Genomic DNA, 25,745 nt, shown 5'->3' with positions numbered 1-25,745 from the left:
GGACCTGTGTCCAAAAACAAGCTACAAATGGAGAGAACCAAAACAAATGATCTAATGATTCTGTCTCTTCACAGCAAAATCTGCAGAGCTGGGAAGATTGTATCCCCCATATAAATAACATTCTATTGGTAGCAAGAATTTTATATAATAATTTAAATTGAAAGATTCAAATTTTTGAATCCGGTGTCGTTTTGCGTGTCAGTTCATAAACACTATGCCATGGGATCGGTACGTCAAAAATCTCTTCCTAACTATTTTGCAATCTATATGGGACGGCTGTCAATCCTTTGGTCCTTAAGTGAAACTGATATACTTTTTTATTTATTTAAGGCACAGTCTTAAATAAGTATGTAAACTTCTGACCCACTGGAATTGTGATACAGTGAATTATAAGTGAAATAATCTGTCTGTAAACAATTGTTAGAAAAATTACTTGTGTCATACACGAAGTAGATGTCCTAACTGACTTGCCAAAACTATAGATTGTTAACAAGAAATTTGTGGAGTGGTTGTACAGTGTTATCTTGGTAATGATACTCTTTCAAATCTTAAATTACATGAGTTTATTCATACTGCACCCCCACCTAGTGTATGTAATATACCGAAATATAGAATGTTCATGAAGGTCAGAAAGTTCAAAGTGAACATTGGATAACATTGGACACTGAGTTCTATTCAGATCTTTCATCATCATCATCATCATCAGTATCATCATCATCATCATCATGATCATCCTCTTTATCATCATCATAATCTTCATGACACATTCAACATACATTTAAAGTCCACAAAGCAGAGAACAAAGAACACCAACCGAAGGAGCGTTGTGACTCCCAGTTAGAGAGTCCAGGCCAGTCATTCAGGTATGGAGCTAGGTAAGGCGTTCGTAGCATTGACCACGTTATGGAGGTGTGGAGATTACAGAGTTAAGAGGTTAAGAGGGACCTGTACAGATGATGGATAGAGGGAGGGAGTGTAAGAGAGAAGGCAATTTACAGTGCGTCGTGGGCCTGTGAGTCTGGGGAGGATTTCAGGTTTGAAAGAGGAGGCTCCTCAAGTTGATGGTTTGACAGGCCAGACTCCAGGGCACTGGAGGTCCAGGATGAGGAGATGTTTAACCGTAGAAGCCGTGCAAGAAGACACAGACGCACAGGAGGATGATGGCGTTGGCATTGACCACGTTCCTCCACAAGGGTTTCTCTGAGGTGTCTGTGAGTTGCCTCTGCAGCTCAGCCTGCTCCTCAGCACTCAGCTTGGGAGCATTCGATTTCTCCAAACCACAGAAGCTCAATACTGCCTTCTTACAACAGCCTGGCTCCTCTGTGGGCTCTGCACAGACACACAAACACAGGGATGAGGAGACAGTGTGTGCGTGCGCACGTATGAATGCAGATGTGAGAAGAAACATCTGTATGTATGTCACGGAATAACAGATAGAGATGGGAGTGAGACCTCTCTTACCTTCAATATCCATCGAGTCAGGTTCTTGGTTTTCTGTCCAATTGTCTAGCTCCAGATCCACCCTCTCCTCTGTGCTGTTCCTCAGCTGCCAGCACAACCGGTACAACTGGAGATGGAGGGAGGGAGAGGCATGGGACAAACAAATGGGGAGAAGTTCATTTAGAGATAGCAGAGTGACAGAGTTTTTATTAAATTACATTCACAGATGGAAGAATAACAAAATAAGTTTGGGTATCGGGGGCAGTTGTAACTTACATGTTTGTCGTCGATGGGTTTGGTCATGAGGGAGATGCTGACTATCACCAGGCAGGAGATACAGAACAGAATGATGGAGAAGTAGAGGTAGTGGACCCCACAGATTATCTCAGGACAGTTAGTGGGGGTCACACAGCTTCCTGTCCCATAGGCAAACTCAGCGATCATCCTGGTTAAGCCAATAGCCAGACCTAACGTAAGGCCATAGAACACACCCTGAAAGTGTGGGGGGGTATATGTAACTCAACACATTTTCATGGTTCACTTTCTATTGCACAAACATCATGTATAACACAAACATACACAGGAACAAGGCAGTAAATGGTGAAAGTGGTAACCAGGGTCCCTTGAAACTAGCCAGCAGAGTACAGATAAACTACTTAAGCAATAAGGCCCAAGGGGTGTGGTATATGGCCCATATACCATGGCAAAGGGCTGTCCTTAAGCACGACGCAACGCGGAGTGGGCGGCAGGTAGCTTAGTGGTTAAGAGCGTTGTGCCAGTAACCGAAAGGTCGCTGGTTCTAATCCCCGAGCCGACTAGGTGAAAAATCTGTCGATGTGCCCTTGAGCAAGGCACTTAACCCTAATTGCTCCTGTAAGTCGCTCTGGATAAGAGCGTCTGCTAAATGACCAATTATTTATTTATTTATTATTTATTATTTATATTGGCCATATACCACAAACCCCTCAGGGACCTTATTGCTATTATAAACTGGTTAAAAACTACATTCTTTGGTCATAGCCGTGGTATACGGTCTGATATACACGACCGTGTTGTGTCGTGCTGGATTTCGTCTCGGGCCTAACAACACCAGTGCCAATATATCCAACAAACACCAAACACCAGCTTCTCAACAAAACACAAAACAAACACTGGCTTCTCGGGCATTATCACTTAAATACCACACCCCCTCGGGCCTTATTGCAGGTTAAATAAACCAGTTCAAACCACAAGTAGCTAAAGGAAACTAGTTTATATCACACTGATTTTGGTTTAGTTGGAGACTTACCGGCTCGTTGACGCGCTTACAGAAGATAGCGAGCATGAAGGTGGCAGCGATGGGCGGGGTCAGGTAGCTGGTGATGGACTGGATGTAGTCAAAGAGCTGGCCACTCTGAGCAGACTGGACCACAGGGATCCAGGCTATACTCACCCCGATCAGAACCAGGATAAACACCCTACACAGCCAAGAATAATACATCAATATCAATATTACCCATTTATCTAAATACAAACATACACAAACACTAGCATATACACACGTATTAAAGCAATTGAACTCCAAAGAACTTGAGCACGCTGAGATGTGTGTTACTGTACCTCCCGGCAATCATGAGTTCCTTCTCAGAGGAGGCTTTGCGTATCTTGGTGTAGATGTCCATGGTGAACAGGGTGCTGGCACTGTTGAAGATGGAGGTCAGGGAGCTCATTAGAGAAGCCATCATCACCGACAGCATCAGGCCTCGCAGACCTGCAGGAGAGAGGGGGAGGACAGGAGGAGAGGGCAGGGAGGGGGGAATGCAAAGGAGAACAGGAATGGAGGGAAGGCGGATTAGGATAGGCGTGGAAAAGAGAAAAGAGAAGGAATGAAGAGATGAACAAATGTGATTGTTGGTTGAATTAGCAGTAAAAAATGTTTTCCTGGAATAAGGAGTAGTACTTTATTGAATGCACTATTGGTAGCAGTAGTAACAGTGTTGTAGTAACATAGTCCCTGTGCCCAAGAAAGCGAAGGTAACCTGCCTAAATGACTACCACCCCGTAGTACTCACATCGGTAGCCATGAAGAGCTTTGAAAGGCTGGTCATGGCTCACATCAACACCATCACTCCGGAAACCCTAGACCCACTCCAATTCGCATACCGCCCCAACAGATCCACAAATGACACAATCTCAATCGCACTCCACACTGCCCTTTCCCACCTGGACAAAAGGTTGTAGTGGAGCGGGTTGATCGTTTCAAGTTCAACTATCATGGTCCAAACACACCAAGACAGTCGTGAAGAGGGCACGACAACACCTTTTTCCCCTCAGGAGACTGAAAATATTTGGCATGGGTCCCCAGATCCTCAATAAGTTCTACAGCTTCACCATCGAGAGCATCCTGACCGGTTGCATCACCGCCTGATATGGCAACTGCTCAGCTTCCGACCGTAAGGCGCTACAGAGGGTAATGCGTTATGGCCCAGTACATCACTGGAGCCAAGCGTCCTGCCATCCAGGACCTCCATACCTGGCTGTGTCAGAGGAAGGCCCTAAAAATTGTCAAAGACTCCAGTCACCCAAGTCATAGACTGTTCTCTCTGCTAACGCACGGCAAGCGGTACCGGAGCACCAAGTCTAAGTCCAAAAGGCTCCTTAACAGCTTCTACTCCCAAGCCATTAGACTTCTGAACAATTAATCAAATGGCCACCCGGACTATTTACATTGACACCCCCTCCCTTTGTTTTTACACTGCTGCTACTCACTCTTTATTATCTATGCATAGTCACTTTACCCCTACCTACATGTACAAAGTACCTCGACTAACCTTTACCCCTGCACATTGACTCGGAACCGGTACCCCCTGTTTATAGCCTCTGTATTGTTGTTTTATTGTGTTACTTTTTATTTTATTTTTTACATTAGTTTATTTAGTAAATATTTTCTTAACTCTATTTCTTGAACTGCATTGTTGGTTAATTGCTTGTAAGTAAGCATTTCACGGTAAGGTCTACACCTGTTGTATTCGGCGCATGTGACAAATACAATTTTATTTTATTTGATAGTGGTGCTAGGACTGTCATTGTTACTAGATGGACTAGTATCTTTTGTTACCCACCATTTGGCATGAGGTCCACCACCAGTTTGGGATAAGCAATGTTGGTGCAGCCAACACTGGCCCCACAGTACCTCAGACACTCATCTGGTTCCACACACGCCACCTCGTCTGGGTAGAGGATTCGGCTGATCATGCCAGGGAAGACCATGAGGAACATGGGTAGCAGCTTCAGGTAGCCACACAGGATACAGCCAGCCTTGACGTGGGAAAGATTCTTGGCAGATAGACAGCGCTGGACAATCACCTAGACGACAGGGGAGGAAAAAAAGCCTCCAGTTACTAAAGAGGTGATGGATTCAATCTTCAAGGCTCAGTTTTCATGGTCAAAACATAAGTATGGTGCCTCTGTATTGCTTGAATATGCCAATATCAAGAGCAGAGGGGAATGAAAGGGGTTTGAAGTAAAATGCACTCATCATTCCTTCCATGCACCATACAACCACATAACTTCTGACAGGCACAAATGTGTATGCAGCTTTTCTAGCTGAACTATTCATCAAATGAAATGTTTTCCATTCCAAACGTGACCCAAATCGCTGATCACAGGAGAAGGCATGGCGCTATCATATATGAATTAGAGAAACAGAAACCCAGTTAAGCTTTGAGTTCTGCTAATTTAATAAACTGTTTTTCAACTTTCGTATTTAACATGTGTGAGTGAGTGCTTGCTCGTGGGTGTGGTTGTATAAATCAACATCCTGTTCTTTCTTCACAGTCACCTCTGTGTGCCTGGCTTTTAATCATATCTAAGTCTGTGGGAAGTACATTTGGGTCTAACTAAAAGCATGCCTCTCTTCATAAGGTAGTCACTTCAGCTAAGACAAGCTGAGAGCTGGGGGGGGGGGGGGGGGTTAGATAGAGTGCATGTGTACAAGCGTATGTACACAAGACACGAGTGTGTGTGCATGTAAATGAGGGTGGGAGGGTGTTAGACTTGTTCATTCCCTACAGAGCAGTAGGCTACCTGATCAGTGCACCAATACCAGGTGGCCTGGACAGTGAGGCCAAACACCAGGCCTGGCCAGGGCAGGTCCCCTGTCACTGCGTCCCTGAAGATGTGGAAGGAGTCAGGCCGAGGGGTGTAGCAGCTCTCACTGATGTTGACCCCAGTCAGAGTAGGTATGGCCGTCATGTAGCGCGTCTGGAAGTTCTCATAACCTCCCACCTCATTGAAGGCTGAGGAGACAGACAGAAAGGGGTTGTGAAAGAGGAATAAGAAGATAATAAATAGAGGAGAAAGGGGGAATGAGAATGAGGAATGCATGGAGAAAGGGAATGAAGGGAGGATAATTATCAGGAGGAGGACAAGGAAGAAGAGATATAGAGTTATAGGAAAAGGAAAAGAGGGACCAGGCAGTATAAATGAATAAACACATTACCATAACCCATGAGGATGAAAGATCCCACGACCATGATGATGGTCTGCAATGTGTCTGTGTAGATCACTGCAGCCAGTCCACCTGAGGTAGGGTGCAAATGGTGAGTCAGCACAACACAATCCCACTCATTACTCATACAGGGTTACACTCAATGACTAAGCTGTGGAAAACCACCGTAGTACTCATTTACACTGTAAATGTGATATTTCTTTTTTACTGTAATGATTGGCCTTGGTCAAAAGGGATAGCATGTTAATGGTCCAGTTGTTCATTTGATGTTTGTCTATCATATAGAATCTATAACTACCCCTCAGTAGTTGTGTATGGTACAGTGGGGGAAAAAAGTATTTAGTCAGCCACCAATTGTGCAAGATCTCCCACTTAAAAAGATGAGAGAGGCCTGTAATTTTCATCATAGGTACACGTCAACTATGACAGACAAAATGAGAATTTTTTTTCCAGAAAATCACATTGTAGGATTTTTAATGAATTTATTTGCAAATTATGGTGGAAAATAAGTATTTGGTCAATAACAAAAGTTTCTCAATACTTTGTTATATACCCTTTGTTGGCAATGACACAGGTCAAACGTTTTCTGTAAGTCTTCACAAGGTTTTCACACACTGTTGCTGGTATTTTGGCCCATTCCTCCATGCCGATCTCCTCTAGAGCAGTGATGTTTTGGGGCTGTCGCTGGGCAACACGGACTTTCAACTCCCTCCAAAGATTTTCTATGGGGTTGAGATCTGGAGACTGGCTAGGCCACTCCAGGACCTTGAAATGCTTCTTACGAAGCCACTCCTTCGTTGCCCGGGCGGTGTGTTTGGGATCATTGTCATGCTGAAAGACCCAGCCACGTTTCATCTTCAATGCCCTTGCTGATGGAAGGAGGTTTTCACTCAAAATCTCACGATACATGGCCCCATTCATTCTTTCCTTTACACGGATCAGTCGTCCTGGTCCCTTTGCAGAAAAACAGCCCCAAAGCATGATGTTTCCACCCCCATGCTTCACAGTAGGTATGGTGTTCTTTGGATGCAACTCAGCATTCTTTGTCCTCCAAACACGACGAGTTGAGTTTTTACCAAAAAGTTATATTTTGGTTTCATCTGACCATATGACATTCTCCCAATCCTCTTCTGGATCATCCAAATGCACTCTAGCAAACTTCAGACGGGCCTGGACATGTACTGGCTTAAGCAGGGGGACACGTCTTGCACTGCAGGATTTGAGTCCCTGGCGGCGTAGTGTGTTACTGATGGTAGGCTTTATTACTTTGGTCCCAGCTCTCTGCAGGTCATTCACTAGGTCCCCCCATGTGGTTCTGGGATTTTTGCTCACCGTTCTTGTGATCATTTTGACCCCACGGGGTGAGATCTTGCGTGGAGCCCCAGATCGAGGGAGATTATCAGTGGTCTTGTATGTCTTCCATTTCCTAATATTTGCTCCCACAGTTGATTTATTCAAACCAAGCTGCTTATCTATTGCAGTTTCAGTCTTCCCAGCCTGGTGCAGGTCTACAATTTTGTTTCTTGTGTCCTTTGACAGCTCTTTGGTCTTGGCCATAGTGGAGTTTGGAGTGTGACTGTTTGAGGTTGTGGACAGGTGTCTTTTATACTGATAACAAGTTCAAACAGGTGCCATTAATACAGGTAACGAGTGGAGGACAGAGGAGCCTCTTAAAGAAGAAGTTACAGGTCTGTGAGAGCCAGAAATCTTGCTTGTTTGTAGGTGACCAAATACTTATTTTCCACCATAATTTGCAAATAAATTCATTAAAAATCCTACAATGTGATTTTCTGGAATTGTTTTTCTCAATTTGTCTGTCATAGTTGACGTGTACCTATGATGAAAATTACAGGCCTCTCTCATCTTTTTAAGTGGGAGAACTTGCACAATTGGTGGCTGACTAAATACTTTTTTTCCCCACTGTATATGAATATACATGTAGGTCATTGATATTCATTTGAGCACAAAGATAATAGAGTAGACACGGTGGCATACATACATTTCCGATGGGCTGCCTTACAGACTGAACATCAAGTCCTTAATGTCTAACCAAGAATAACAGTGCACATAACCTTTGCTGTTGACTGCATCTCGAAAGCATCGATGTGTCACGTGTGCATCACAGTATTTGATGCTGTGAGTCACTCTATTTTCAGCAGTTAACACACCTTTGTGTGTGAGATTTACAACACCTGCACTAAACTCCATTACATGTTTATTTGAGCATTATGGAAACCCATAATATAGAGACAGTCTTGTGCCACTGACCTTGCGGATGGCCTGTCAGTGAACTAAAGTCCAGGCATTAATGCATCATTACAGAGGAGAACAACAAGGTTTTATCAGGGATTATGGGTAATTACCCATGTGGGACAGAAATTAAACAGCCTTGGAGGAAGGCATATGTGTCGTCAGACATGGCCTGTTATAAAGAATCAAATGCAGCGATACAGGACGGACTTTACTCCATTCTGCCATGGTTACAGATAAGAACTCCATATTGGTTTACAGGGACACAGTCGATATAGCGCTCCTCTCAGTGAATTAGTTAGATATTGCTGCTATTTTACTGAGTGGACAAAACATTAGGAACACCTTCCTAATATTGAGTTGCACACTCTTTTGCACTCAGAACAGTCTCAATTCAACGGGGCATGGACTCTACAAGGTGTCGGAAGCATTCCACAGGGATGCTGGCCCATGTTAACTCCAATGCTTCCCACAGTTTGTTAATGTTGGCTAGATGTCCTTTGGGTGGTGGATCATTCTTCTTTAATCTGTCTCCTCCCCTTCATCTACACTGTTTGAACTGGATTTAACAAGTGACATCAATAAGGGATCATAGCTTTCACCTGAATTCACCTGGTCAGTCTATGTCATGGAAAGAGCATGTTTTGTACACTCAGTGTATATCGCTGCTATATACAGTTACAGTGCTATGAAAAAGTATTTGCCCCCTTTTTAATTTTCTCTACTTTTGCATATTTGTGATACTGAATGTTATCAGAACTTCAACCAAAACATAATATTAGATAAAAGGAACATAAGTGAACATATAACACAACAATTACATATTTATTTCATTTATTTCATAAACAAAGTTATGCAACACCCAATTCCCCTGTGTGAACAAGTAATTGCCCCCTTACACTCAATAACTGGTTGTGCCACCTTTAGCTGCAATGACTCCAAACAAATGCTTCCTGTAGTTGTTGATCAGTCTCTCACGTCACTGTGGAGGATTTTTGGCCCACTCTTCCATGCAGAACTGCTTTAACTCAGTGACGTGTGGGTTTTCAAGCATGAACTGCTCGTTTCAAGTCCTGCCACAACATCTCAATTGGGATTAGGTCTGGACTTTGACTAGGCCATTCCAAAACGTCCAATTTGTTGCTTTTTAGCAATTTTCATGTAGACTTGATTGTGTGTTTTGGATCATTGTCTTGCTGCATGACCCAGCTGCGCTTCAGCTTCAGCTCACAGACGGATGGTCTGACATTCTCCTGTAGAATTCTCTGATACAGAGCAGAATTCATGGTTCCTTCTATTAAGGCAAGTCGTCCAGGTCCTGAGGCAGCAAAGCATCCCCAAACCATCACACCACCACCACCATGCTTGACCTTTGATATGATGTTCTTACTGTGGAATGCAGTGTTTGGTTTTCGCCAGGCATAATGGGACCCATCTCGTCCAAAAGGTTGACTCAAGTTTGCCAAAAAGCACCTGGATGATCATCAATACTCTTGGAAGAACGTTCTATGGACAGATGATTCAAAAGTATAACTTTTTGGACAACATGATTCCAGTAATGCCTGGCGAAAACCAAAACACACAATCAAGTCTACATGAAAATGGCTAAAAAGCAACACATTTGAAGTTTTGGAATGGCCTAGTCAAAGTCCAGACCTAATCCCAATTGAGATGTTGTGGCAGGACTTGAAACGAGCAGTTCATGCTTGAAACCCCACACGTCACTGAGTTAAAGCAGTTCTGCATGGAAGAGTGGGCCAAAAATCCTCCACAGTGACGTGAGAGACTGATCAACTACAGGAAGCATTTGGTTGGAGTCATTGCAGCTAAAGGTGGCACAACCAGTTATTGAGTGTAAGGGGGCAATTACTTTTTCACACAGGGGAATTGGGTGTTGCATAACTTTGTTTATGAAATAAATGAAATAAATATGTAATTGTTGTGTTATTTGTTCACTTATGTTCCCTTTATCTAATATTAGGTTTTGGTTGAAGATCTGATAACATTCAGTATCACAAATATGCAAAAGTAGAGACAATTAGAAAGGGGGCAAATACTTTTTCATAGCACTGTATATAGTGTATAAGTGGAGAGTATATATATATATATATATATATACCTGTGACTGTGTATAGAGCAGTGATACTTAGCAGGAGAATCACAGCAAGGTAGATATTCAGCCCCAGAGCCTGGTTAATAAAGATGGCTCCAGAGAACATATCTGCCTGAGAGAGAGAGAGAGAAAGAGAAAGAGAGAGAAAGAGAGAGAGAGAAAGAGAAAGAGAGATAAAGAGAGAGAGAGAGAGAGAGAGAGAGAGAGAGAGAGAGAGAGAGAGAGAGAGAGAGAGAGAGAGAGAGAGAGAGAGAGAGAGAGAGAGAGAGAGAGAGAGAGAGAGAGAGAGAGAGAGAGAGAGAGAGAGAGAGAGGCAATTATTGTATAACCGTGTAACCGACGGTTTTGGTTGAAGACTGTCATGAAAATACAATAACTGACATAACCGTAAAAAAAACAACGAACAGCTGACTGAAGACCGGATGGCCGAGCATTCGTGCGGTTAAGTCAGTTTCTACGATAACATAGACTTTTAACAACGTGATGAAACTTTACTGCCCCTTGCTGAAACAAGCAAGGTGTTGTAGCAGACGATGAATAGAATGGGCTAACCCTAACCCTGGCAATTTGACTGGTAAACTCATGGTACACTCGCAATGGCTGCCTGGTATTGTGATGCAAAAATGTCCATGATAACGTAGAATGTTCATTCAAATAATGGTAGAGGTAGGCACAACGAAATGATGTTGCCACGAGAGGCACTGCAGATATTAATAATAATAATTCATTTCATTTGTAAAGCACTTTTCTCACACCCAAGGCACAAAAATATAATAATAATAATAATAATAATAATAATAATAATAAAAACACAGAACATAAAACACAGACAACAAACAACACTATATACAGGTGTCATCAGATCCGGAAGACATGAGAACAGAATTCCTTGAACGCTTTTCTGAACAGCAGGGTCTTGAACTGTGCCTTAAAGAAGGACAAAGACTCTGCAGCCCTAATAGTGTCTGGAAGTGCATTCCACAGCCGCGGTGCCGCACAACTGATAGCCCTGTCACCCATAGTTTTCAGTCTGCTGCAGGGCTGCTGAAGGGAGATGGACCTGGAGGAGCGAAGGGCGCGTGTGGGGCAGGAGGGTAGAATGAGGTCAGACAGGTACTTGGGTCCAGAGTTGTGGATAGCTTGGTAAGTGTAAACCACGAGTTTGTGGTCGATGCGTGAGCATATGGGGAGCCAGTGGAGGTTAAACAGCACTGGAGTGATGTGCTCACTGGGGGAGGTGTGGCTATTGAGATAAGCGAGATGCAAGACTTAGGGTTGGGTAGGTTACTTTCTAAATGTAATCCGTTACAGTTGCTAGTTACCTGTCTAAAAACGTAACTTTAGGATTACCCAAACTCAGTAACGTAATCAGATTTTGTGCTTGTGTGCGGCTGCTCGGCCATGGAAACCCATTTAATGAAGCTCCCAACGAACAGTTATTGTGCTGACGTTGCTTACAGAGGCAGTTTGAAACTCGGTATTGAGTGTTGCAACAACTTTTACTAGCTACGCGCTTCAGCACTCGGCGGTCCCGTTCTATGATCTTGTGTGGCCTACCACTTCGTGGCTGAGCTGTTGTTGCTCCTAGACGTTTCCACTTCACAATAACATCACTTACAGTTGACCAGGGCAGCTCTAGCAGGGCAGAAATTTGACGAACTGACTTGTTGGAAAGGTGGCATCCTATGACGGTGCCACGTTGAAAGTCACAGAGCTCTTCAATAAGGCCATTCTACTGCCAATGTTCGTCTATGGAGATTGCATGGCTGTGTGCTCGATTTTATTCACCTATCAGCAACGGGTGTGGCTGAAATAGCCGAATACACTAATTTGAAAGGGTGTCCACATACTTTTGTATATATATAGTGTACCTAGTTGTTTTTATGGACTGAACATCAGTAATATACAATGAACAGAGATATGAGTGACTCACTGAGATCTTAGTGAAGACATAGAGGAAGAGTGAGAGCACTGAGAGATAGATGCGGATGCGCTGCCCTCCGAACCTCTTCCTCAAGTACTCTGGCATGGTCACCACCTAAACACATCCAGTAGACATGATTACATTGTAGAATAGCACTTGATTTTATGCTACAGAAATGTAAGAAATGGCATGGTAAAATGGTAATTACACTGTAATAGCACTAAAGGTTGTTCTCACCCCAGCTTTGATGTAAATGGGCACAAAGAGCCATCCAAGAATGATCACCACCACAAGGGCCTGAAAAACACACACATCCTAAGGGCTCAGATGGGGAATTTATAAAATGACAGATTCATATTTTTACTAGAAGTGTTACTTCTTTCACCCACTGCTGTTCTCTGGTAATGATCATATAGTCACATTTAACCTACAGGCTTATCAGCCCCAAGATATATAGATAATAAACATATAATATATTTGTTTATCACCTTTTATACAAACAATTGCAAAGTGCAATAGAGATAGAGATGAGATGATAATAGAGATAGAGATGATAATAGAGATAGAGGTAATAATAGAGATAGAGCTGAAATGATAATAGAGATAGAGATGAGATGATAATAGAGATAGAGATGATAATAGAGATAGAGATGAGATGATAATAGAGATGAGATGATAATAGAGATAGAGATGATAATAGAGATAGAGATGAGATGATAATAGAGATGAGATGATAATAGAGATAGAGATGATAATAGAGATAGAGCTGATAATAGAGATAGAGATGAGATGATAATAGAGATAGAGATGATAGTAGAGATAGAGATGATAATAGAGATAGAGATGAGATGATAATAGAGATAGAGATGATAATAGAGATAGAGATGAGATGATAATAGAGATAGAGATGAGATGATAATAGAGATAGAGATTAGATGAGTGATAATATCAGGTACGTTTCAGAGGTTATGATGATGTTTGCAGAAGAGGTTATCATGGTATTTATTTACATTAGACGTTGCCACTCACATTCCATTCGAATCCGCCAATGGCAAGTCCAGCTGCAGCCGCAGTCCCTGCGATGCCCACAAAATGCCCACTGCCAATGTTGCTCGCAAAGAGGGATGCCCCAATCTGGAGAGCGGTCAGAGGAAGGACAGAGGAATGTTCATGATCAATCTATACAGAAAGTAATTATATTATTTCACAGTTTTTGGATATGGAAGGTCATTGAGGAGCACCTCATTCCTAAAGGAACATTTACAGCAACAACGGATGTTCCATGTAGGATAATGGGGCAAAGGTTGCCAAGTACATGGTTCATAGTTCAATAGAAGGGAAATATGCAATTAAGTTAGACCCTTCATGTGTTCTGGTACAATCAACACTAGTCATTATTGAGTAATTGGGAGCAGTCTCAAATGAAGGCCATCAAGATAAAAGATTATGACCTTATAAAATAATTTGTCTGATTTAAGTATGAGCTGGACACTTTCATGGAATACAGGCACGTATTACGATAGTTCAGGAGAACAGGGTGTGTTTTTCCAAATATGGGCCAGTGTCATAAACAGTGGCCAGTAAAGTAGAGAGATGGATGCCCTTGAATGTCATAATGTATTAATGAGATAATTAATCAATAAGGACCGAGGGGGTGTGGTATATGGCCAATAGACCATGACGAAGGGCTGTTCTTAATCACGACGCAACGTGGAGTGCCTGGATACAGCCCTTAGCCTGTTGCTATTATAAACTGGTTACCCACGTAATTAGAGCTGTCAGCCAATCAGCATTCAGGGCTCGAACCACCCAGTTTATAATATGTAATAGACTGTCCTGAGAGAAGACTTATACTCACAGGCCACCACACCATGCTTCTTCCTGCCAGGAAGAATCCACCTACGGTGGCTCGGTTTGTGCTCACCATAGCCTGCAAAGAGAGACGGGTTAATTGAGTTGTTTTGAGATACCATATTCATGTATCAGGGATCATATTGATCAATAACCATGTGGTTACATGATACAGTCGTTTGCACCTCTTTCAGTTAAATATGAAAGCTCAATATACATTTTTGTTTATATGGTGTTTAATTGGTTTACTACATCTTGTAAGCATTGTTTGGGTCAATCATCAATCAGCACTACCCACTGGGCACACACTGGTTGAATCAAAGTTGTTTCCACGTAATTTCAATGAAACTACGTTGAACCAACAGGTGTGTAGTTAGTACTGTATCAACTCTCCACACATAGCTGAAACAATATGACAAATGCAAAAGTATTCCTCTGCAATTTAATTCAAACATTCTTGGTGACTTGGTCTATAAATGTCTGGCAATATTATACATTTTGCAGCTGGGCATAAATTGAAGCAATCCAGGTACTTCATTGAGAGGTCAGTGCTCTTGGTATTCATAGGCTACTTGACATCAAAGACATACATTTGAGGAGAATTTTGGCATAATGTTCCTGGCACAATGGCCCAATTGGACAATATCTGCAGCAACAAGTGTACTGCATGAGTCCAGCCATGAACCTATTAGGGATTATGTTTTTTGGAGGCCATCTGAATGACTTAGTAAAGAAAGTGTAGAACATCATAATAAATATTTAATTTTTGTAAATTTAAAGACTTTGTCATATTATCACTCAGAAGGAAACACATCGAAACACTATCCAGAGGCTTCTATTTTTTTACTTTAAAAAAAATCACATTCAGAATAGAGAAAACAACTTTTCTCCAGATTCAACTAAAACCATGATCTATTTTCCTTGCTGAGGGATTAACTATTCACAGACATATATTTGTTTTAGAGTGAACCGAATGGTCAATGGAAAGATTCAGAAACTCACCCATACTCCGACTGCCAGGACAACCAAAAAGTAGATCACAATGACAGAGATATCCGCCGGGTTGTTGAGGGCCACGGTGCCATTGTTAGACACACTTCTAACTAAGGAGAACCCCAAATAATCCTGTGTCATTTTGTCTGTTCTGAGCTGCAGAGGTGACCAGAGGACAGGTGTATTGAAGCCTCTCTCCTTAACTGCTGTGCTGCTGACTCCCCTGTTACCTGCAATGCTACTTATGTACTACTGACCCACAGATAGGTATGTGTGTGCACATGAGCACGAGTGCACGTGTGTGTGAGTACCAGTGGAGGCTCCTCAGAGGAGGAAGGGGAGGACTGTCCTCCACAGGGAATTTCAGAAATTGTAAATAGTGAAACATTAAAAAAGTTATGCTTTTTAGATCAAACTATACTAAATATATTAATGTCACCAAATAATGGATTAAAGCACACTGTTTTGCAATTAAGGTCTACAGTAGCCTCAACAGCACTTTGTAGGGTAGCACCATGGTGTAGCCGGAGGACAGCCAGTTCCCGTCCTCCTCTGGGTACATTGACTTCAATACAACATTTAGGAGGCTTGTGGTTCTCACCCCCTTCTATAGACTTACACAGTAATTATGACAACTTCCGGAGGGACGTCCTCCAACCTATCAGAGCTCTTGCAGCATGAACTGACATGTTGTCCACCCAATGAATGGATCAGAGAATGAATTTAGTACTGAAAGCATACGCTATAGCTAGCTAGCACTGCAGTTCATAAAATGTGGTGAGTAGTTGACTCAAAGATAGAGAAAGACAATAGTTGAACAGTTTTGAACACATTTGTTTATTCAAAAATTAAGGAGATGCAAGAGAGAGAAAGATTTTGTATTTTTTTCACTTTCACTTACCTAGCTAGTTTAGCCTACTCAAACACCCTGCTCAAACAGAGAGGGATACTATGTTAGCTAGCTGGCTATGGTAGATAGCTGGCTATGGTAGCTAGCTGGCTATGGCTATCCAACACTGGAACTCTTCCAAGTCAAGGTAAGCTTTTGGTTTTATTAATTTATTGCCTGTCGGTGTAACTGCTAAAATCCTTGCAGACTGTACACTGTAATGCATGATCGTAGCGGGTTTACTAACACCTTAGTTCTAGTATGTTGACTATGATGTTAGTTAATATGGTGACAACGATGTAGGATGTGTGTAGTGGTCAGCGGTTATGATATGAAGGTTTGGTTTGGAAAGGTTTTTTCGCCTGATCACAGACAGCTGATGTGTTGTGCACTGAAGTCCACAAGCTCAGGGAAAAGGTGAGAGGAGGAGAGCGTGTAGATGCGAGAAGCAATTCTACAACGATCAAAAGGATAATGCTGTTTGTATGTGGCTGCTATGAAAGTGAACTGTGATTGCGTGTGATCAGGGGTGTATTCATTCCACCGATTCTGTTGAAAAAAGTTTTTTAAACGCAAGCAAACGGAACGAAACAGGGAAAACATACCTGAATTTGTCCAGTAGAAAATCTTGTTTGCAACTGTTTGACTAATGATTACACCATAGATCAGCTAGATACAGGCAAGAGTGTGCAAGGCAGTGTTGAATGTGTCAATGTCTGTCACCTTGATTACTCCAATTTCTCTCAACCTGTGCACCTACGTTGTAAACGTTCATTCATAGGTTATAGCAAGTTCATGATGTGTGTAGGTGATATTTGACTATCATGTAGTAGCCTAAACCTATCGATGTTACATTGAGCTGGGTGAATGGAATATGAATGACAGTCATCCAATATGCTGTAATAGAAATAAATCCATGCTCATAAAAAAAAGATAATCCTCCCTCATCTTAAATGGCACCGGCCGCCATTGGTGTGTTGGTTAATAGTGTGTTTGAGACCATGCAAAGGTGTGTATGTGAGCTTGCCTGCCAATGAATGTGCAAATGCAAATACTGTAAATGAAGAAAAAAAAGATATTGGTGTCAGAAATCAAAGAATGTGCTTTATGGCAAACAAATGGTCATTAAAGGGGAAATCAGCAGTTGCTACATTCATTTTTTACATTTATTATATGTACCCATTGAATCTTGAAGAATATACAATAACCTATGCTTCATGAGCTTAGTTCAACTGTTGTACCCTATCAGAACCCCAAATATAAGCTTGTTTTACTCTTTATTATATAGCATAAAAACATGGTTAAACCTATAATTTTGATATCATGGTTGGTCAGTCCTTGCATCCATAGCTCTGTCTATGAATTTGAGAGTGGTTACATTTCTACAACCCCATCCCTCAGCTGTTTACCGAAACAGTGACAGGGAGTATATCTGTTCTTGTTTTTACTGCTGATTGACACTTTAATGATCAACTGAACAGGAAATACTTTTTAAAAAATCCTATAAAAGACAACGTGTGAGCCATTCCACTTTCAGAATTACACTAATCCCAGTCCTAATGGAAAGGGCTGATTGATAAAACCCTGAAAGTAGGTGACTACTGTAGGTAGATAAGTCAACTGTGAAAGTGCTGTGGCAGCAGGAGAATTGTGGACTCCTGGGAGAAAGAGCACAGCAAAGAGCACACAGGAAAAACAATATAGTGGGTTTTCGATTGAACACAATTAGGAAGGGTTTATTGGCTATAATAGGACATGTTTAATGGGGAAATATAGTAATAATAATAGCATTAAATGTATGTTAATGGACATGGCTGTTGACTGTAAGCCCATTCCATTAACTCTTCTGTCAATATTGTGATTTATTTCCACAAGGAAACTAATTCTGATTCAAGGTCAGTCAATCGAAAAGGTACTTTCTTCATAAAACTACCTCACCCACAGAGTAAACACACACACACACAGATAGTGGGTTAATTATTACTCTGCCCTGCCGTTATTCCTCTTCAGGTTGCTGGTGAAGACTTAAGTGTGTGTGTGATAAGGCGCTATCCATAAAATTATATTAATCTCTCATCTCATCACAGCTACGAACAATCTTGTTCACATAAATGTACATCAGCCATTAGTCTCTACAGGTATATAACATTTACAATGTCACTGCATGATCTTACCCTTGTATTTGTCCAATCTCATTATCACCTGATGCTTCATCACCAAACCTGAGCTTTTACCTCAGCAATTTCAAAGCCTGAACTATGCCCAACCTCACTCTTCCCTGAGATTATCAAGATGAGCTAGTAGCAATATAAAAGATAACTTTGATTGGTTTTAGGTCATGATTATTTTCTACTTCTGTCATCCTTGTAGTGGGATGTTTGTAATACCAGTCTCAGCAGAGACCTATAAATCAATGATAAAGTCAAAAGACTGCAATAAATGGGTTAATGAAACACGTTTTTCCCTTTAATGGAGTTGTTACATTATTACGAACCCTGTAGATAGGAGGGTAAAAGTACCAGAAACAACCACTAGGTGACTATCGAGTCTGAAGCTTAACATGGTCAGATGCAGGACAACAAAGAGCCAGGAAAGGTTTTTAAAAAAATATTAGTGGTGAAACAAGCCAGGGTTGTGTTCAATTGGGCATATAGAAGCAAAACTTTTGCAACAGAAAACCAAAATGGGTCATATTACACCTATTACTAGCCTACCGTCCGTTTCACTCCAACAGAAGTGTGCAGCTAATTAATTGGAAATTTAGACTGCACCAAGACACCATTCTGACTTTGTCCATCAGAGGAAGGAATACCATGAGAACATTCTCAACAAATACACAATAAAATCTAACACAGTGAACTAAATGAGTATGTGTGTGTAACACAGAGATAATCGGAATGAGAAAGAAAATACACGTACAGCAGGACACATCATGACCAAATAGCTCATGACCGCAGGGCCATAGATTCACTCATGGCGACTGAAGCACACGAGCATGCCATTCATCCAAGCATTCACACATAACAAGTTCCCAGGGTAGGTAATGTTTTAATGGCATTATTTTAATGACCACATTATTCATAATAATAAACAAATGTACTTGCACAACTGAAAACTCCAGACACTGTCCAATCAACCTTCAAAGGTGGACATTTCAAAATGGTAAGATGGCTGGCACACACGTTCACAGGGGCTAGCAGTGCACACAGAGGTCAGAGGGCAGAGTGGAAAGGGCAACAGACAGGGAATAGAGAGGAGGAACAACAGACAGAGATCTTACAGTGACAGAGGGGTGGGGGCATAGAAAGGGTTCAAGTCAAGGAGGAGAGCACAACATTCTGGTCAATAGTAACATTTCCACTATGCTGTGTAACGTAATGAAATACATTTTCCCTAATTAGAATTACAGACATCCACTCATGATCGATACTAAATTGTCCTCACGAGAACATCCTGTGGAAATGTCACTTGAATACCAACTAGTCAGTTAATTATCAGCAACTATGGAAGGGAGGGGATGGAATGGATCGAAGAAGAAAAAATACCACCTAGCGCACAGAAAGTGGGCCAGGGACAGAAAGCCTTGGAGGACAGAAAAGAGGGAGAGAGTTGAGGAGGACAGTATGAGAGGGTGAATGCAGCAGGGGAAGAGGTGAGAATGTAGGACAAAAACGACAGGCCACTAGAGAACAGATTCTTCCTGATGAGGCCTTAATTGAGCATGATAATGGCACAAAGAGACAAAGAGGTGAGCGATGAGGAAGAGATTAGAGAACAAAAGATCTGAAAAGAGTAAAGAATAGGGGGTAGGGGGACAGTGGGAAGGGGAGTGGCTAACTCTAGCTAAAGACAATCAGGGGTTAGGAGGAGGTGGTCTCAGGGTTGGGCCTCTCCCCCCTCGCTGTCCTGCTGGTCGCTGGTCCACAGGGTCAGGTTGTCCCGCAGCAGTTGCATGATGAGGGTGGAGTCCTTATAGGAGTCCTCGTTCAGATTGTCCAGGTGTCCGATGGCCTCATCAAAGGCCTCCTTGGCCAGCTTGCAGGCCTCCTCAGGGGCGTTCTGGATCTCGTAGTAGAACACAGAGAAGTTGAGGGCCAGACCTAGGCGGATGGGGTGGGTGGCCGCCATGCTCTTGCTGATCTCGTAGGCCTCCTTGTAGGCTCCCTCGGAGGACTCCACGGCAGAGGTCCTCTTCTCGGCTGTGGCCACCTCGGCCAGGTAGCGGTAGTAGTCGCCCTTCATCTTCAGGTAGAACACCTTGCTCTCCAGCTGATCTTCTCCGCAGCTCTTGATTAGGAACTGGTCCAGCAGGTTGAGCACATCCTGGCAGACTGTCTCCAGCTCCTTCTCGATAGTCTCCCGGTAGGCCTTCACCAGCTCCAGCTTCTTCTCGTTGCCGTCGGCCATGGCTCTTTGCTCGATGCTGGAGGTGACGCGCCAGGAGGACCGCCGGGCCCCCACCACGTTCTTGTAGGCCACAGAGAGCAGGTTGCGGTCGTCGTTATTCAGAGGCTCGCTCAGCTCAGTCACCTGGTGAGGACATAGAAGTGTTAAAAAGAATGCTGACAGGATGTGAAAATGCTACCATATCATAAACCTTCTATAAATCAAACAAATGTACCATTGACCTAACATTCCAATCCTGAAGAAATGCTCTAGAAATTGACCAATGACAAAGGTGTGATGTTGCAGGGTGCATGCATGCCTAGGTGGAGAAAGGCTATGCTGTATTTGTGGCTGAAGCTGTGCTTGATTCTTAACTGTAAACATTAAAGGCATTTTTTTTTTATAAAGATGTTTGTCTTATGCCTTTTGAGAAACAGGCTACTTTTAAGTCATTAGATGAATATGTATCCATCGTCATCGATACATTTAACTGCAGCCAATATCTGCCCTTGCAGACAGGGTCTGTGGGTGCGTTTGTAAAGGAGCAACATCTGGTAATTTTACATTTGAGTCATTTAGCAGATGCTCTTATCCAGAGCGATTTACAGTTAGTGAGTGCATACATTTTTCATACTGGTCCCTCGTGGGAATCGAACCCACAACCCTGGCGTTGCAAGCCCCATGCTCTACCAACTGAGCTACAGGCGGCCCTGGTCGTTTATAAACTTCCACCATCATATTTGTTCGTTATTTGAGAAAATGTACCTCTGTCTGGCATAAATTTGACGATTATTCTGTTAATTAGTCTATTACAGGAAAGGCAAAACCAGCTTTCAAGCTTGGAATATGTAGTTTTATTCACTCGGCCCAAAGTGCTGTAGTGAACGAACGCACCCAATGTGTCCCCGTTCAGCCTCTGGGCTGGTGCTACTCTACTACTACTGCATCATCGACCACCACCAGCTTCATTGTTAGCTCAGCTAGCTCTTTAGCTACCACATTCACTTCTAAAAAAGATTTGGCAAAATAACATAGCAACAGAAGCGAAATAGTCAACCTTGGTATTGTGTGCACCAGGTTTCACATTGATTTATGATGTTGCACAGAATTCTGGAAATTATTTCTTAAATCAAGACGATAATTCCATCTACTATAGTTAGCTAGTTAGCAAGAGGCTACATTGTCAGACTAGTGAATGATGTAATAATAGATTACCTTTGTTACAAACTGATATCAATTCCTGTCACATTTGGTAATTCTTCCAAGTGAGCTGCATTGCTCATTATGCAAAATTATGTCTACCTGCTTCATCGCTGAGGCCATGTCATCGTACCGCTCCGCCTGCTCAGCCATACGGGCTCTCTGGATCAGTTGCTCTCTATCTGCCATTGTCGCTGTTGATGTGCCAAAGGTCGGGCAGTCAGTTCCAAGATACAGGATACTATTGACGATTGCTTTTGAATACACCTAGCTATGTGTATTTTCCCGGTGACGTGCAACGCTACAAACAGCACATCAAATGTCACTGCGGATTATCTCTAAAAACCTACTTACAATACGAGGTAAACAATGGTGAATTAATTCGGTTTTTAATGCTGCCGAGGCGCAAATTAGAAGTAAGACAATCAGTGGCTACCCTCCAAGTCCTCGCTCGACTCTCTATCTCACTACCCGGTGGCTAACTAGCTACTGCGGCCTCCCACTGCTATCGACATGGGGTGCTGCTCCAAGCGTCCTGTCAATCCAGTCTATCGTGTGGAGGGGGGGGGGGTGTCGAAGCCTGCCGCTGATATTTCAAGATGACGTCACTTTCTAAAAATAGAAACGTACGCTGCAGGCGTGCACCTGCGCAGTGCGGCGTACTGCATCGGTTGCAGCAACTGAGAGCGCGTGCGTGTAGGGTTGCTGCTAGTGTGACCTCTCCTCACATATGGTATGCAAGTAAAGGTTCCAGCATATTAGGATGGAGACGAGAACATAGAGGACATAAGCAGTGCCTTTCCTCACATCTGCCCAGTCCCAAAGCCATGATAGCATTTATGCCAACCGCTGTAATGTACACATATGATACTGAAAGGTGCAGAAGACCTCTGTGTTGCTGACAAGTGTTATCTCCCTCATCCCTAAAAGGAAAACACTCCCCATTCCAGTGTTGCATCCTCTCTTCCCTGTAACTGGACAAGAGGAGGAGTGTATGACACACTTTTGTACATTATCAGGGCTGTGATATTATTCCAAGAATGTAGCAGAACATCTAGCTACCAGCAGTGTTGGGGAGTCGTGAACTACATGTAGTTCAACTAGTAATTTAACTATACTGAACAGAAATATAAATGTAACATGTAGGTCCTATGTTTCATGAGCTGAAATAAAAGATCCCAGACACTTTACATACACACAAAAAGTGTATTTCTCCCAAATTTTGTGCACACATTTGTTCACATCCCTGTTAGTAAGGATTTCTCCTTTGCCAGGATAATCCACCCACCTGACAGGTGTGGCATATCAATAAACTGATTAAAGCAAGATCATTACACAGGTTCACCTTATGCTGGGGACAATAAAAGGCCAACCTAAAATGTGCAGTTTTGTCACACAACACAATGCCACAGATGTCTCAAGTTTTGAGGGAGCTTGCAATTGGCATGCTGACTGCAGGAATGTCCACCTGAGCTGCTGCCATAAATTTGAATGTAAATTTCTGTACCATAAGCTAATAATGTCATTTTAGAGAATTTGGCAGTACATCCAACCGGCCTCACAACCGCAGACCACGTGTAACCACGCCAGCCCAGGACCTCCACATCCGGCTTCTTCACCTGCGGGATCGTATGAGGACAGCCAAGGTGGACATTCATTCTGCCCTCCCAGGTCCACCCATGGCTGCGCCCCTGCCCAATCATGTGAAATCAATAGTTTAGGGCCTAATTTATATATTTCAGTTGACTGATTTCCTTATATGATCTGTAACTCAGTAAAATCGTAGAAATTGTTGCGTTTATATTTTTGTTCAGTATACATTTTGCAGACTGCAGTAGCTTGGTGGTAGTTGAACTAAATTCAAATCTAGGTAGTGTTTTCATTACAATTTTTGCCACTTAGCGGTGTAACTAACTGATATTCCCTAAAAACACACCACTTTGATACAGCTATAACTTTTTCGTAGCACGTTATGAGAAATTGGGTTAAGGTTAGGGGAATTAGGTTAAGGTTAGGAAAAGGATTAGGGAAAATGGTCTCCTAACCTTTTTCAAAGTAACTTTAGTTAAGGGTAGCTTTAGTGTAGCTTAACTTCTTCCAGTGTGAAGTAATTGGTAGCTTGGTAAACTATATTTTCAGAGTAGCTTCCTCAACACTGGCTACCAGTCACTGAGAGGGGAAACTAGCATTACATTATCCCCATGCAATAAAACATCCTGAACAAATCCCATAATAACCGCTTGATATTTATTTTGTATTAATTTCTGCAACAAATGAATAAATGAATACTCCTCAAAGTACATGTTTTCAAATTCACAGTTGCACTCGTAAACACATTATGTAGAGGCGTATGCCAGGTTTAGATTAGTTCTCTTATTATTCACTTAACATGAAGGAAGAGTAGCAGCTCATCAGCAGGACCAGAGGAAGCAGTCTCTGCTCCTCAGGAATAGTCTTCATATTAACGGTCATAGCACTTGACCTTTCACCTTGACCTAGTCCTGCCACAGAGGGGACATAGCACACATATACAAGGTGTTCTTGTGGAGAATTCTTCCCAGAAACCTCAACACTGCAGCCAATGCAGACTCATTTCATACAGTACATTCCCACTTCAATAGAGTTGTCTGTTTCTCAGTTTCAACTCACTTCCCCCTCTCTATCTCTTCATCACGGAGCACTAGCATTCATTTTCTCCTGGCAGCTGTCCCAAAAGTTGACCAGCCTCTTGTCTTTGTTGGCGCAGAAGTCAGTGAAGTCTCTGAGCAGGCGGTCAGCCAGCTTCTCGTCCCCAAGCACGCCCGTCCTCCAGGCCTTGGTCAGCATAGTGTTATAGGCCCAGTAGTAACCCACCAGCTCTTCCGAGCCAAACAGGCCCTGACTGGCTGATGCTGTTGAATTCCTCCTCCTCCGCTGCTGCCCGCTAGAGTACTTCCTCTTGGAGTAGGGCAGCTGGAGGAACACTGTGCCTAGAGGGAGATAGAAGGGGAGCAGGGAGGACAGAGAGAGAGAGAAAGAGAGGGTAAGGAGAACAGTAGTGTGAGGGAGGGTGTTAGAGGTAACAAAGGGCATATTGAAAAAAATGTGTCTGACAGAATTAGAAATCATGCTCATCTTTGTTCTAATATGTGCCTACCTGTTACGTGGATGTATTGGGGCTTGTTCTCTGATGGGAAGTTGAAAGCAGAGGCAGAAAACTTGTCTTGAACAAAACCGAATCTGAGCGAGAGAGATAAGTGTGAGAATGTTTGGATAAATACCTAAAGACCTTTGCAGCACATATAGTGCCTCCATCCCACATTTACAGAGAACAAAAAAAAACAATGTTTTATTGTCACATACACCAGATAGGTACAGTGAAATGTGTTGTTTGCAGGGTCAGCCATAGTAGTGCGGCACCCCTGGAGCAAATTAGGGTTAAGAGGCTTGCTCAATGGCGCATCAACTGATTTTTCACCTTGTCCGCTCGGGTATTCGAACATGCAACCTTTCAGTTACTGGCCCAACGCTCTAACCTATAGGCAACCTGCTGCCCTATAAACTATGTATAGAGAATCACCTACCGGTACAGTATGGCCTCCTGAAAGATCTGCATTCTATCCCAATACGTCTCTGGTTCAAACCCTGCCAAACAATTATCACAGGGGAATAATGTTGACAAGCACGAACACCCAAAGCAACACACCCAATAAATAGTTTATGCTTATGTCCCTGTACGTTTACTTACAATCTATGTTAAAGATACGTGCTCTATCAAATGATAGAGACACACTGTGTACATGTGTACAATGACAGTGGTGTAAAAAGCTCCCAGTGTCTCCTCACCCTCAAACAGGTTGTCGCTGCCGTCCCTCAGCAGACGGTGGATGTGGAGAGGGATGAAGAGCTGGGCCCGCAGTGGGTCACCATACAGGTAGGAGGGCAGGGCAAAGGGCACCTCCAGGACGGGCACCAACAGGAACCCACAGGAGGCAGCCTTCCTGTGCCAGCCTTGGACCTGTAGAGATGGGAATATGGTGGAGAGTCAAGATAAACATGGGTCTTGTTGTCAAACTCTCTCGTCCAAGCAAACGTGATGTGTAGTAGTGTTGTCATGTTGGGAATTAGTGAGCCGTTTTGAGCCCATATGGTTTGATTATCAGCTGGCATGCCTTGTGACTCCTTAAGTATGACAACCTGAAATATTTAATAATTCAGCCGTTTACTTCAT

The 25,745-nt window shown here is 42.7% G+C and overlaps 3 protein-coding genes across 3 annotated transcripts in view; all 3 read right to left on the bottom strand.

The window, feature by feature from the left end:
- Nucleotides 1–546: 546 nt before the first annotated feature.
- On the bottom strand, nt 547–15,277 carry slc5a1 (solute carrier family 5 member 1). Its single transcript, XM_084159662.1, has 14 exons — nt 15,070–15,277; nt 14,075–14,146; nt 13,246–13,350; nt 12,454–12,513; nt 12,226–12,330; nt 10,299–10,404; nt 5,921–6,001; nt 5,506–5,717; nt 4,542–4,785; nt 3,040–3,190; nt 2,729–2,897; nt 1,717–1,932; nt 1,462–1,567; nt 547–1,329 (listed from the first exon to the last, which is right to left on the bottom strand). The coding sequence occupies exons 1-14, from the start codon at nt 15,199–15,201 to the stop codon at nt 1,115–1,117; spliced, it is 1,974 nt and encodes a 657-aa protein (XP_084015788.1). The 5' UTR covers nt 15,202–15,277; the 3' UTR covers nt 547–1,114.
- A 3,110-nt stretch (nt 15,278–18,387) lies between these two features.
- Nucleotides 18,388–22,085, bottom strand: ywhah (tyrosine 3-monooxygenase/tryptophan 5-monooxygenase activation protein, eta polypeptide). Its single transcript, XM_084159100.1, has 2 exons — nt 21,638–22,085; nt 18,388–20,479 (listed from the first exon to the last, which is right to left on the bottom strand). The coding sequence occupies exons 1-2, from the start codon at nt 21,722–21,724 to the stop codon at nt 19,826–19,828; spliced, it is 741 nt and encodes a 246-aa protein (XP_084015226.1). The 5' UTR covers nt 21,725–22,085; the 3' UTR covers nt 18,388–19,825.
- Nucleotides 22,086–23,761: 1,676 nt separating this feature from the next.
- depdc5 (DEP domain containing 5, GATOR1 subcomplex subunit) overlaps nt 23,762–25,745 on the bottom strand; it is a 34,578-nt gene continuing 32,594 nt past the window's right edge. Inside the window, exons 40-43 of the mRNA XM_084160939.1 lie at nt 25,361–25,532; nt 25,099–25,159; nt 24,672–24,754; nt 23,762–24,504 (exon numbers count right to left, since the gene is read on the bottom strand). Coding sequence (XP_084017065.1) covers nt 24,206–24,504; nt 24,672–24,754; nt 25,099–25,159; nt 25,361–25,532 — 615 coding nt within the window. The 3' untranslated portion in view covers nt 23,762–24,205. The remainder of the gene's footprint in view (nt 24,505–24,671; nt 24,755–25,098; nt 25,160–25,360; nt 25,533–25,745) is intronic.

The sequence above is a fragment of the Coregonus lavaretus genome, assembly GCF_964263955.1.
Source record: "Coregonus lavaretus genome assembly, chromosome: 4".
Lineage (NCBI taxonomy): Eukaryota > Metazoa > Chordata > Actinopteri > Salmoniformes > Salmonidae > Coregonus > Coregonus lavaretus.
This window is presented reverse-complemented; position numbering and strand designations above follow the sequence as displayed.

Bases quoted from the DNA above. Each gene is read 5' to 3' on its own strand.
- slc5a1 (XM_084159662.1), bottom strand. From the start codon at position 15,201: ATGACACAGGATTATTTGGGGTTCTCCTTAGTTAGAAGTGTGTCTAAC. The intron at 4,786-5,505 runs GTAGCCTACTGC...CCTGTCGTCTAG, and splicing joins GGTATTGGTGCACTGATCAG to GTGATTGTCCAGCGCTGTCT. The intron at 3,191-4,541 runs GTGGGTAACAAA...TCTCTCCTGCAG, and splicing joins GGTGGACCTCATGCCAAATG to GTCTGCGAGGCCTGATGCTG.
- ywhah (XM_084159100.1), bottom strand. From the start codon at position 21,724: ATGGCAGATAGAGAGCAACTGATCCAGAGAGCCCGTATGGCTGAGCAG. The intron at 20,480-21,637 runs GTAGACATAATT...TGTCCTCACCAG, and splicing joins TGGCCTCAGCGATGAAGCAG to GTGACTGAGCTGAGCGAGCC.